This window comes from Notolepis coatsorum, assembly GCF_963971535.1.
Source record: "Notolepis coatsorum genome assembly, chromosome: 20".
NCBI lineage: Eukaryota > Metazoa > Chordata > Actinopteri > Aulopiformes > Paralepididae > Notolepis > Notolepis coatsorum.
Window position 1 is genome coordinate 45,276,877 of NC_140184.1, and position 13,065 is coordinate 45,289,941.

At 50.2% G+C, this 13,065-nt stretch overlaps 1 protein-coding gene across 1 annotated transcript in view; it reads right to left on the bottom strand.

Annotated features, from left to right (window-relative positions):
• Positions 1-11,299, bottom strand: part of chrna5 (cholinergic receptor, nicotinic, alpha 5) — a gene marked incomplete at both ends in the record, with an annotated part of 69,697 nt that extends 58,398 nt beyond the window's left edge. Inside the window, one exon of the mRNA XM_084337109.1 lies at positions 11,221-11,299. Within this exon, the coding sequence (XP_084193235.1) occupies positions 11,221-11,299 (79 nt within the window). The remainder of the gene's footprint in view (positions 1-11,220) is intronic.
• Between the last annotated feature and the right edge of the window lie 1,766 nt (positions 11,300-13,065).

The following is a 13,065-nucleotide window of genomic DNA, read 5'->3' on the forward strand; positions in this document are numbered from 1 at the left end:
AGACAACCCTCCAAGGAGGTTGATCCCTCAATCCAGGCCGACAGGTCTTAACAAGAGCAGAACTCGGCCTGCGCCCGGAGCACTGCGGACTAGACAGGCGCCTAAGGGGCTAACTGTAAGAACAGTATCCCGGCGGAAAGGGTGTTTGGTATGCCGTGCACCATGTCACAATCTCATGGGGTCACGAACCTCACAGAGTCTGAGTTAGCAAACTCCGCCAGCGAACAGATTCCATCACGAACCCTGACCCTGCCAATGTATTAATCCCGCGTGGTTGAGGTACAGAGAAAGAGTATGACACAATTGGCAGATGTCATGAAACATGCAGGGGCATACTCTCGGGCAGCCGGGATCAGACCCGGGCTCAACCAGAGGGTCGACTCTGCTACCAACACACCGGGGAGACAACCACCCCCCTATGTTTATTAACAGAAAATGGTTGCTCCCTTAACCCATTAAGAAACCCCGGAAACATAACTGCGTGTGTACACAGGCTATACAATGCAGTTCAAGGCGTTTCAGGTTTAAAAATTGTTAACCCAGGCCAACAGGTCAACAAGGGCAAGGCCCGACCTGGGCCTGGAGGACCGGGACCTACACAGGGATGCATAGAGGAGTTGACAGAAGCAGCCTCCCGGACAGCCCCCTCCCATCCCCGGTTTAGCAGGGAGCGAGGGGTGAAACTAATAGAGAAGGACCAACCCACCTAACATTGTGCAAAAAGGTACAACATAGTATGGACCAATGCACACCACTGTTAAGGGCAACTGGTAGTGGCATCTATATGACACACACATTCATGACATCGTGACGTCCGGCCCGCCCTGGCATTTTCCCCCTGGAGAAGCTCAGGGTCCTTCGGGGTACCAGAACTTGTCTGTGCCCCGGTGGACAACGGGTTAAACTGATCCTGTCCGGCGCGACCAGGACAAGTCCCGTGCCCTTGTCACGCCGCCGCCCCCAGTCCTAAGAGGGGGGTAGGTACGTGTGTCGATCCAAAACATCACAGGGGGCGCCACCAAGACGGTCAGTATGCGAACGCACCGCTCCCGGTGGCCCACCTAACGGGCGTGAAACCCCCCTGCCAATGTTTGATCTACTCCGTCATCTCCCCCCGGAGATGTACGCGAGTCCTTGAGTCTAACCTAGTGCACTGACGCTCGGTAGAGATAAAAGGAGGCGCAACTCACTCAAATTCTCTTTCTGATAGGCGGGAGCCAACGTCCAGTGCGGATAGCAGTAGGGCATCCCGTCTTGGAGGTGGGACTTAAACCCAGACTCGGAGTACGGAGCTCCCAGGAAAACAAAGCACACTCTGCCCGAGGGGAGAGAGCTCTGTCTTTGTGGGGCGTCAAACAAGAACTCCCCGCCCCCTCCATGCAATCCTAATTGTCCATCGGACACCACAGGCTAACGGCTAGCTACAAGCTAACGGCTAGCTACAGGCTAACGGCTGGCTATAGGCCAACAGTTAGCTACTGGCTAATGGTTAGCTACAGGCTAACGGCTAGCTACTGTAGCTGTATCGGACGCGATGGAGAGGTAACAGAGGAATCCTCGTCTGGAGCTGGCTGTTCTGCGGGCCGTATGCCTGAGCAGCCGACCCCGCACAACTGACACAGACTGTCCGCCCCCGCCGCTCACCGCCAATTGACGTGAGCGAGCAGAGGCGGAGAGCCCGCGCCGCAAAACACCACCCACCAGAGAGACCGTCAATAGTATCCAGCTGCACAGCCGGAGAGCAACGCTGGCGGGGGAACTGCCCAGCGACACGCACTCCCCTCCGGGCGCCGCTGAGGCTCACCTGCCTGCCACAAATGTGGAGCAGGAAAGCCCCACTACGCCCCGAGGAAGCCCAAATATGAAGCGCCGGTGGAGGTCAGAATAATCCTCTAGACTCTCCGGTGGTGACGACATTATTCTTTCTTTCTCCCGTAAATTAGTGAGAGAGGGAAAAACAAGACAATGTCAACACAGCTCCTATAACTAATTAACTACTTCAGCACTGAACTTGAAGAGGTGCACTGCAGCACGGACTTCCAAGTGGTGAAAGTAGGGAAGGAGCTGGTAGTATGGCCATGACCCCGCTTATATGTGAGCGGATGTGGGCGTGGTCAGGCAGGTGTAGGTGCGTGCACGTGGTTGAAAGTTTACATGATAGCATATGATTAAATGGACAGTTCCAATAGAGCAGAGCGTAAAGCCATATGAAATATAACAGTGGGTTCTACGTTTTTGCTTTCGGATTCTGCGGAGTGGTGGCGGGTTGTGTGCTCCATGGACTGTGGCCGTGCCGGGGGGGGGGGGCACGATTCTGGATGTTTGGGTGGATGGACATGGTGGTGGTCTGGGATGGCACTGGGGCCTTTGGGGTGCTGTGGGGGTTGTGGTGGGTTCTTCATGTGGGGAGTCCCTGGGGTGTTGGTGGGTTGGGGGAGTTCAGTGGTGGCGTGTGCAGGAGACTGGTGTTCGGCTCATGGGGAAGGTCTGGGGGGGGTTTGGTTGGAGCCTATGGCACCTATGGCTTCGGCTGGGCCTTTCCCAGACCTTTCCAGGAGTTGGGTGCTGGTTTCTTGCATGTGCTTTGATGGATTTTGGTTGGTTTTCATCGTTCCTCGGTTCGCTGGCGTTTTCCTTGCGTGGGGGGCTCGCTATGGCTTCTGCTGTGTTTCGGGGTGTCCCGGTGTTGTCTCGGACCGTCCGTGGTGCTGCATGTCTTCTCATTTGACCGTTGTTGTGTCTGTCTGCTTGAGTGTTTGGAGTCGTTGTCTTGCTGCGTGGTTCCTTTGCTGCAGGTCCTAGGGCACGTAACATGTCATTCCTCTGTGGAATTTGGGGGTTTCCTTGTGGTGGCAAGGTTGCCGGACCGGGGGAGATGGTGAGATGGGGGACTGGTTTGCAGTTTATACCTTGCTTGGTAACACTTCATAATAACACTCAGTTATAAGACCTTCATAAGGTATTTATAGATAATGAACTAATCATGAACAAACCATTTATACATTCGTAAATGCATCGGATGTACCAGATGGCGATCAAACAATTGGAATATTATTTTTGGAATACTCCCGATTACAGGTAAGGACTATCTGACGTACATTTTTGCTTGATTGTGCAATGCTTTTATACCGATCGGGCTGATAAGCGTTTTTAGTGTTCAATACGAATGCCGTTACTGGCAATCAAATAATCAGAAACGACCCCCCCCCCCCTTTCATGCATTCATGATGAAACATAATACCTATGATATAGATTTGATTTGGGAATAATAGCGTGTACAGGCAAGAAACGGTTACGTTTATAGTAGAATTATATTTTAGAATTACTCAGCCCTTCAGGAATTACCCCAGACCACGCTATAACCATACTTATATTCACCACGGTATAACAGGAACGTATGGATGAAGAAATTAATAATTTTTCACATATTGAACAATAGATAGGTGATGTCAAATGGGCCATAGTATTGTATCCATACAGTAGCTATATATAAAATATAGTTATAGCTCTACAAACAAGGTGACGCACTCCTATCTTTAAAGCGTGGCAGTGCTAGAATGGGGCCCGGCTAATCCCCGGCGGTCAATGAGTTAATGATGAACAAATCAAGTACAAACAATGTTGATAATGAGTTATAAATAGTGTAGAACTAATTTGTAAATGTTATACTAATATAGTTATAAATGATTTAATAATCATTTACGAATGTATATAAATGGTTTGTTCATGATTAGTTTATTATCAAAAAATACCTTATAAAGGTCTTATAACTGAGTGTTATTATAAAGTGTTACCCATTGCTTTTATTCTGTCAACTGTATGCAAATGTCATGCCTACATTCATTTGATGCTATTTGCTGTGAAGGACTTTGAGCTGCAATCCATGTATGAAAGGTGCTATATAAATAAAGTTACTATTATTATTATTAAACTAGGGCAACATTAATGGTTCCTTGAGTTTTAAATAAAGGTTTGAAAGAATTGAATGGAATTTTAACTGCTTCTTTTGCTGAGGCAGATTTCCAGTAAGAGTTGGGAAACAAGAAAAAATATATACGGTGTATTGATTGTGTTGTGAAGGGCCAGATTAAAACTGAGAATCTACCTTTATTGTTTTATATACATTGTATATTATTTATATATACACGGAATATCCCTTTACCTGCGTTCAAACCAGAGTAATATTCGCTCTCCTATTGGACAGCGCCCCCAGGCGCCAGGCAGTCTCGCACTCAGACAGGTGCAAGGGGCGAGTTTGGGGCATGTCAGAACATGCCCGGAGACAGCGTATTGATACCAGACAAGGACTGAGGTTTGGAACTAGATAATCATTTAAGTATATATGCTGGCGCAGGTGCGCCCAGCAGTAGTTCATCAAGTTCGTCTAAGCAAGCTTCGTGTCTTCGTTCAGTACCTTACCCACCTTCACCACGAGTCAACGTGCAGTGAAGTGAGCAACCTTGCGTCTAACAGAGCATTGAGAACCGCGTGCGAATAGAATGGTAAAAGTGTCAGAGTTTAATGAAGTAACGTTGAGTTCGACTTAATCTAATGTGAAGTGAATAGTCGTTCATTTATTGTATATCGTGCGGCCACAGTTTGTTCGTGTGTAGCATTACCCAGCGGTTCGTCGTGTCTTTAGCTAGTGTACTTAACCAGGGTGTGTGTCCTAAATACGTCGCCCACACCCGAGGAGTCCTAGGCGGAGAACCGTTGGACATGTACACAGGAGAATCGGCGTCGGCGATTGCAGAACCATTACTGGTTGGATTATATTGATTTGGAACGTGGTACCCGGAGAAGAGCATCGTTGATTTCCACTATCGTTTGGGATTCAACCTCGTGAGGATTACAACTCGGGCCGGCCTCGTGGACGGAGGCTGGCTAGCTGTCAACAATGCTGTCGAGCATTTGGATTACAATTATTACTTTGCTGCTGATCAAGGGATTTACAAGGGCCGACTCCTGTACCTGGAGTCTCTTTATTCCTCATTGAATCAGACTGAGTATCCGAGCATTCCTCTACCCTCCAGGCCTTACACCCCCGGAGGGAACCCATTGTCTCCAGGCGGTACCAGTGTTGCCCTATCTAGTTGCTACTATACGACAGGTGGTGTCAACTTAGACCCATCGTAGGATTCCTGCTATTCTTAGTGACTCATGCTATTGACTGACGTTACGCATATTCTTCGCCATACAAGCGCGACCCTAATTCTCATTCTGTAACCTAATGTTGCATAATAATAAATTACCCTCAAATACTATCTAACCAAGAGAAGAGTACCACGCTCAGGGGATAGACCTCGGAGCGCGCCAGGAGAACAGGTCTCCACCAAGCCCTGTCTGCGCCCGATCACCTCCGTCAGTGTCATCCCCCAGCGAGGCGGACCAGAGACTGGCACAAGCCTTGATCGCCACGCTGACAGCTTCAACCGAAAGAGACCGACTCCAGGGTGAGCGCGACCGTCTCCAAGCACAGACGCTTAGTGAGCGCGAACACTCTGCAGCGGAACGAGAGCGCCTCCACGCGCAACTCCAAGCACAAGCCCTTAGTGAGCGCGAACACTCTGCAGTGGAACGAGAACGCATCCGACTAGAAGAGAGTCGCCTCCAGGCTGACGCAGCGATGACCATCAGACTGGAAGAGAGGCGCCTCCAGGCTGAAGAAACCATTCAGCGAGACCGTACCAACGCGCAACACGATGCACAGCGCGACGCCGCCAATGCACAGCGCGAGGCGGAACGAGACCGCGCCAATGCACAGCGCGCCGCCGCCAATGCACAGCGCAGATGCAGGCGTAGATGATAGAACAATTGATCCAGAGGGCTACCCCCCACTCCTCCACGCGGAGCTCCCGGAGATCATCACGACACGGGTCGAGGGCACCTTCCCCTCCCCGACACATCTACACGGGACCCAGCCAGCAGGAAGAACCTGCCTACGTCGCCGAGCCCCCTCCGCAACCAGTCTACACGGGACCCAGCCAGCAGGAAGAACCTGCCTACGTCGCCGAGCCCCCTCCCTGACCGGTCTATATGGGACCCAGCCAACGGGAAGATCCCGCCTACGTCGCAGAGAAACTAACAAGAAGACTCCAGGACCTAGCGGAGGAAGAGGAGGGATATCAAGCCCACCAGCACGAACCCATCTTGGACCAGGAGGCCCAGTACAGCCCCGACCCCAGCCCCGAGCCACTGCGTTACGAACCCCCGACCCAAACCAAGGTTGAGTTTAATACACAGTCAGCACCGAGGAGCAGCACCTGGGGGCCCGGCCTCTGGTACCCACCCAGCACTAACCCACGACCCCACGTACGGGGAGACTCGCTCAGGAGGCCTCTCCCCCTACGCTCATCGGTGTCCCAGCCATCCATGGCATCTTACCTTGGCGCACCGACGTTCCCAGACTTTACGCGCGAGGACAGAGCACAGTACACGGAATTACGCATGTGTTTGGAGACTATGATGTCCGATGTCCCCGACAAGTCGTACAAATATGCCATCCTCATCAAGCATCTCAAGGTGCCCAGAGCGCATAACATAGCGCTGGCACATTCCAACTCAAACACCCCATACTCCGCAGCTCTGGTGGCCCTCGACGCGCGCTATGGACGCATATGGGATTACGTGATCCAAGAAATACGAGAGATCGACCGCCTCCCCCCAGCCAAAGACAATAGAGCACTGGATGACCTCTCTATCAAGGTACAATCCCTCGTGGGGATGCTGGGGTCCCAAAAGGAGAAGGGGAGACATGAACTGTATGCAAATTCTAACGTGGAGCGGATACTGGAGAAGCTCCCTCCAGCCCGTCAAGAGCGTTTTCGGCGGCAGAGAGACCACCGTGACCCCAACGGCCCAGAACCATCCCTCCTAGACCTGGCCGCTTTCCTCGCAAGGGAAGTTAGCAGCCTACGACTGGACACATTCGTGTGGAGTGGATCTAGCCCAAGAGATGGACCTCGGAGGTCCAACGATAACCGCCGGTCAGTGACAGTTATGCACCAGGCCGAGTCAGTGCCGCAGCACAAGAGCCACAACACCCACGTCAAGGAGAAGTGGAAGGCTGTCTGTCAGTACTGTGAAAATGAACATTGGCTGTCTCAATGTGACACCTTCAAGAGGCTGACCGCTGACGAGGTGAGTCAGTGGATCAAAGCGAACCGCCGCTGCTTCCGCTGCGCGCGCAGCCATATGGCAGCTGAGTGCCGCCTAAAGAAAAGATGCAGCAAGTGCGACGGCGCCCACCTGGAGGTCCTGCACGACAGCAACAAGCGTCCGCCAGGACAACAAAGTAGGCCCGTCACGGTGATGTACCAGGCCGAGGCGGTGTCACCACAAACCAGACCTGGACCCCCCCCCTGGTGTCCTGACTGCTACAGCAGACACTGGGAGTCACGGTGCTACTCGGACTACCGCGAGTCGGCACCACTACAGAAGATCCATTGGCCCCCCCCCTGGTGTACTTACTGCCGCAGCGGACACTCCATGTCACGGTGTGAAGCCTACCAGAAACTGACCCCCGCCGAAATGGATCAGTGGAGTAGGACGAACACACAGGACCACGCTCGCTGCGATACACTGCGCGAGGCCCACAAGAAAAGACTAGCCCGACAAGGCAACCCACCAACAGGAGTGCTCCACATAGACCCCAAGCATAGCGGGAGCCCCCGAGTGCTCATCAAAGTGGTCAGAGTGCTCCTGAGTTACGAGGACAAGGTCCTGGACACTTACGCCATCCTAGACGATGGGTCTGAAAAGACTCTCCTCCTCGCTTCCGCCGCAGCCCAGTTGGGCCTGCGGGGTGCCAAAGAAACAATGACAATCCGTACTATTCAGCGAGACCTGAAAACCATAAAGGGCAAGAACGTCTCATTCAAAATAGCAGCGGTCGGGCAGCCCGAGAAGCGGTACAGCATCACTAAAGCATTTACAGGCCATGACATAGGCCTGTCAAGCTACAACTACCCCATCCCACAGCTGATGGCGAAGTACGAGCACCTACGCAGACTACCTATACCGCTTATCGACGGCGCCACACCGACCCTGCTCATAGGCTCCGACCACGCGGACCTCCTTGTCCCAATCGAGGCGGCCCACATTGGACCCAAAGGATGCCCAGTCGCGGTTCAGACCCGACTGGGGTGGACGCTCCAGGGCCCCCTCTACGGACTTGACAGTCAACCCACGTCTACACGCTGCCTGCACACAAAGGTGAGCGACACCGGCCACTCTCTCGTACAGCCCGTTGAGAGGCTATTGACATTAGACGAGAAGCCTGTGAGAGAACCGTGGGCTCAAGAAGAGGGAGTTCCGAACTCCACCCCCCTCAGCTGCGCTCCAAGCGACGTAGCTGACCTCGAACCCAGCACCCCAAACGACTTCTTGATGGGGCGGCCGGAACCGGCCCCTCCTCAGACGGGGTACAGACCGAACAAGAGGAACAGACGGAGGATGTGGAGACACAGCCAAGCACAGATCAACCAGTCTCAGGCCCGCTTCCTCCTAAGCTCCCTACCATCCCTTCCAGCCCGTCAGAAGCGGGTCAAGGACAGGGACAACTTAAAAGTGGACACAGTCGTTATGATCATAGACCAGTCACTACCCCGAGCTATGTGGCCGGCCGGCCGCGAAAGCAAAGTGATCACTGGTGCCGACGGAAAGGTCAGAGCGGCAGAAGTTATTGTCCAAGGGCGGACCTACACCCGACCCGTGGCGAGGCTGATAGAGTTGCCGAGGCTCCCTGACTCCCCTGATGACGATCATGACCCACTGACTTTGTAGATTGCCCTACTCCTCACAACAGACATTGAGCAGTTGACTGGACTATTAATCTGTCTCCCTTATTACTAATTAGGTGCGGACTAATTAGGAGGCGGCTGTTGTGAAGGGCCAGATTAAAACTGAGAATCTACCTTTATTGTTTTATATACATTGTATATTATTTATATATACACAGAATATCCCTTTACCTGCGTTCAAACCAGAGTAATATTCGCTCTCCTATTGGACAGCGCCCCCAGGCGCCAGGCAGTCTCACACTCAGACAGGTGAAAGGGGCGAGTTTGGGGCATGTCAGAACATGCCCGGAGACAGCGTATTGATACCAGACAAGGACTGAGGTTTGGAACTAGATAATCATTTAAGTATATATGCTGGCGCAGGTGCGCCCAGCAGTAGTTCATCAAGTTCGTCTAAGCAAGCTTCGTGTCTTCGTTCAGTACCTTACCCACCTTCACCACGAGTCAACGTGCAGTGAAGTGAGCAACCTTGCGTCTAACAGAGCATTGAGAACCGCGTGCGAATAGAATGGTAAAAGTGTCAGAGTTTAATGAAGTAACGTTGAGTTCGACTTAATCTAATGTGAAGTGAATAGTCGTTCATTTATTGTATATCGTGCGGCCACAGTTCGTTCGTGTGTAGCATTACCCAGCGGTTCGTCGTGTCTTTAGCTAGTGTACTTAACCAGGGTGTGTGTCCTAAATACGTCGCCCACACCCGAGGAGTCCTAGGCGGAGAACCGTTGGACATGTACACAGGAGAATCGGCGTCGGCGATTGCAGAACCATTACTGGTTGGATTATATTGATTTGGAACGTGGTACCCGGAGAAGAGCATCGTTGATTTCCACTATCGTTTGGGATTCAACCTCGTGAGGATTACAACTCGGGCCGGCCTCGTGGACGGAGGCTGGCTAGCTGTCATCAATGCTGTCGAGCATTTGGATTACAATTATTACTTTGCTGCTGATCAAGGGATTTACAAGGACCGACTCCTGTACCTGGAGTCTCTTTATTCCTCATTGAATCAGACTGAGTATCCGAGCATTCCTCTACCCTCCAGGCCTTACACCCCCGGAGGGAACCCATTGTCTCCAGGCGGTACCAGTGTTGCCCTATCTAGTTGCTACTATACGACAGGTGGTGTCAACTTAGACCCATCGTAGGATTCCTGCTATTCTTAGTGACTCACTTTACGCATATTCTTCGCCATACAAGCGCAACCCTAATTCTCATTCTGTAACCTAATGTTGCATAATAATAAATTACCCTCAAATACTATTTCTTTGTCAATGCCGTGTTCTTGTGGGTGTTCACCATCTATATTTGATGTACTGTCTGGCCAGTAATTAAAGTAGATAACTAGCAGTGGTTTAATCTATCACAATCTTTAATACAGTCAGGGTTTTGTAACCCCTCAGTTACAGATTGCATTGATGAATGATGCAAATTTTCTTATAGCCCCCTCTTGTATCATCCCCCAAGATGGCTATGGCCTTGTTTTATGGGTTGAGAATAGGATTATAAATCCACCTGAGGATGACAGAGGCAACCAGCACTAATGCCACAGTGTCATCCTCTCAGGCCATGGATCAATACAGAAATGCACTGCTCCTCCGCGGTCAATAGCAAGTGTGATTAGCAGATTCATCATCTCTGCACCTTCTCTCCCACTCTCACCAGCATTCTGCCTGCAGAACAGAAAAACTGATTCCATCGCATGCTTTCTGGAGGGTGCTGACCATACCACATACCAAAAATTTTAACAAATATGCGTTCAACAACAAACACAGTTCACTTGAAAATACTCTCCATTACAGTGCTGCTGGCCTGCTGTCCACATAGGAAACTGTAGCTATGGTACTGCCACATTCAACTGGTTAGCAACAAGTAGTATTCCAAATAAGCAAAGCTCCATTTCTGTAAATGGAAATGAGAATGAATGACTTTATGATTGTATGTAAACATGGACATTATCTGGTTACCAGTTAGCACTAGAAAGCAAATTTGGGATGTTGAAAGCTTGTGCCACGCTTCTCTGCTTTCTAGGTTTGACAGTTGTTATTGATTGATGGCAAATTATTGTATAACCCTTTCTCACCTAGCCCCCTTTTGAAGTGGTTGTGGGGGGTTCAAACAGTAGATGCCACACCATCAGAAAACTGTCACCCTTTGTTTCAACACTGGGTCAAAATATGAATTGATATGTAATAAACATGTTTTAAAATCCGCCTATTCAAATGTTGAACGTTTAGAGTGTATAAGGGTTTAGAGTGTTTTGAGTTGATGCAGTTAGTGTCGCAGCTGTACCTGTATGCCCATGCTGTATCTTCTCTCCTCTCCTTACTGCTCCTTAATTTCCTATATCCTGAGTGTGAAAACATCTGCCACACCGTCTACCAACATACTTCGGCGAGGGAGGCTTGGTAGAGCAACTTACGCTGCAAGTGGCACAGGTGGCAGCAGCACAGGAGCAGCAGTAAGGTGAGAGGCGTGGCTGCCCGACCTGCCGTCAGCATGATGGTGTCAGAGTGGGGCACCGGATCCACACAGCTAGTCCCTGAAGCATCACTTTAGCTTGAACCTGAAGTACATACAACAGCCAAGTCTGTATATTTACAATACGTATAGGCTCCTGTCCAATCCAAAGGAATACGTTTTGAGTATGCTTTGTATACAGTAGCTCATAGTATTTACTATTCCAGAGTGGAAGCGATGTAAATAAATACATACTGTACATGCAGACACACACCAATGGGTAAGCACACACACACACACACACACACACACACACACACACACACACACACACACACACACACACACACACACACACACACACACGCACACACACACACACACACACACACACACACACACACCACACACACACACACACACACACACACACACACACACACACACACACACACACACACACACACACACACACACAGAGACCAATGGGTAAACAAACACACACATTTAATTCCCAATAATCTCAGACCTTTTGTATACCAAACACACAAGTGCATGCCTTCCTTACCTAGCTAGGCTGATAAACCGGGGGTATGGCGATCACATCCAAGCATGCTCATACATACATATACACACACACACACACACACACACACACACACACACACACACACACACACACACACACACACACACACACACACACACACACACACACACACACACACACACACACACACACACACACACACACACACACACACACACACACACACACACACACACACACACACACACACACACACACACAGACACACACCGACACACACGTGACATATGAACCTGTTCTGTGTCTGTCCAGTGGTGTCGGTCCGGGCTGCTGTGGCGACAGTGCTGCTGCTCTCGTATTCCTCCATTCCATGCAGGTCCTCTCCTCCTTTGCCTCAGACACGGATGCTGCTTCATTCCCCTCCACCTCCCGATGTGCAGCAGGCAACCCTCTCTCTCGCTCTCTCTCTCTCTCTCTCTCTCCTTCCCCCTCCTTCAGAAAGCCTGCCCAACCCCCCCTCCCCTCTCCCCACAGCGGTTTCCCAGAGGAGCATGATCACTAATCACAAGCTGGGAGCCTCCCCACTGTACCATACGGCTACCTCCTCCCAGCATCTCCACAGCCTTGAAACTGCACTGAGAGTTCTGCCTGAGAAATCCTACCCACATGCACACATAACACCATATTGTTCCTCTATGGTGTTACTGTTCATAGCCACTGGTAGATGCAATAATGCCTCACATGTGTGTGCGAGACTTTACATTTTGGGGCTACTTTTAGCAAATTACATTAATTGACTATACAGTGAACACATTTGTGTTTGTTTTGGCTTTGCACTATTTTATTTGAGCTGTGAAAGTACCTAATTAACACAAGGTCATAATGAGCCAATGAATAAATTGTCTCTACTGCAGGGGTCAGCAATTATGTTTGGCCTCGGGCCAAATTATGGTGGGCCAGAACCAAAAGCAATGGCTGATTTAATAAATTGATAGTGAAAACATTTTAACTCTGTGACAGACCACCTTATAACTAAGACATATATTTGTGGCAGAGGCAGAAAATTGATACAAATAAACAATCTGCATAGGTGGCATAATAAACTGTAAACAAGCAGTTTTTTCTACTTTCCATTATTATACATTTATATAATAAATGTTTGCACTGAACATTATACCTTTGTCTTTTTGCCATTTAATTATAAAACCAGAGACAAACAAGCGACCCTCTCTATCCTACATTACGCGCAACCAGCAG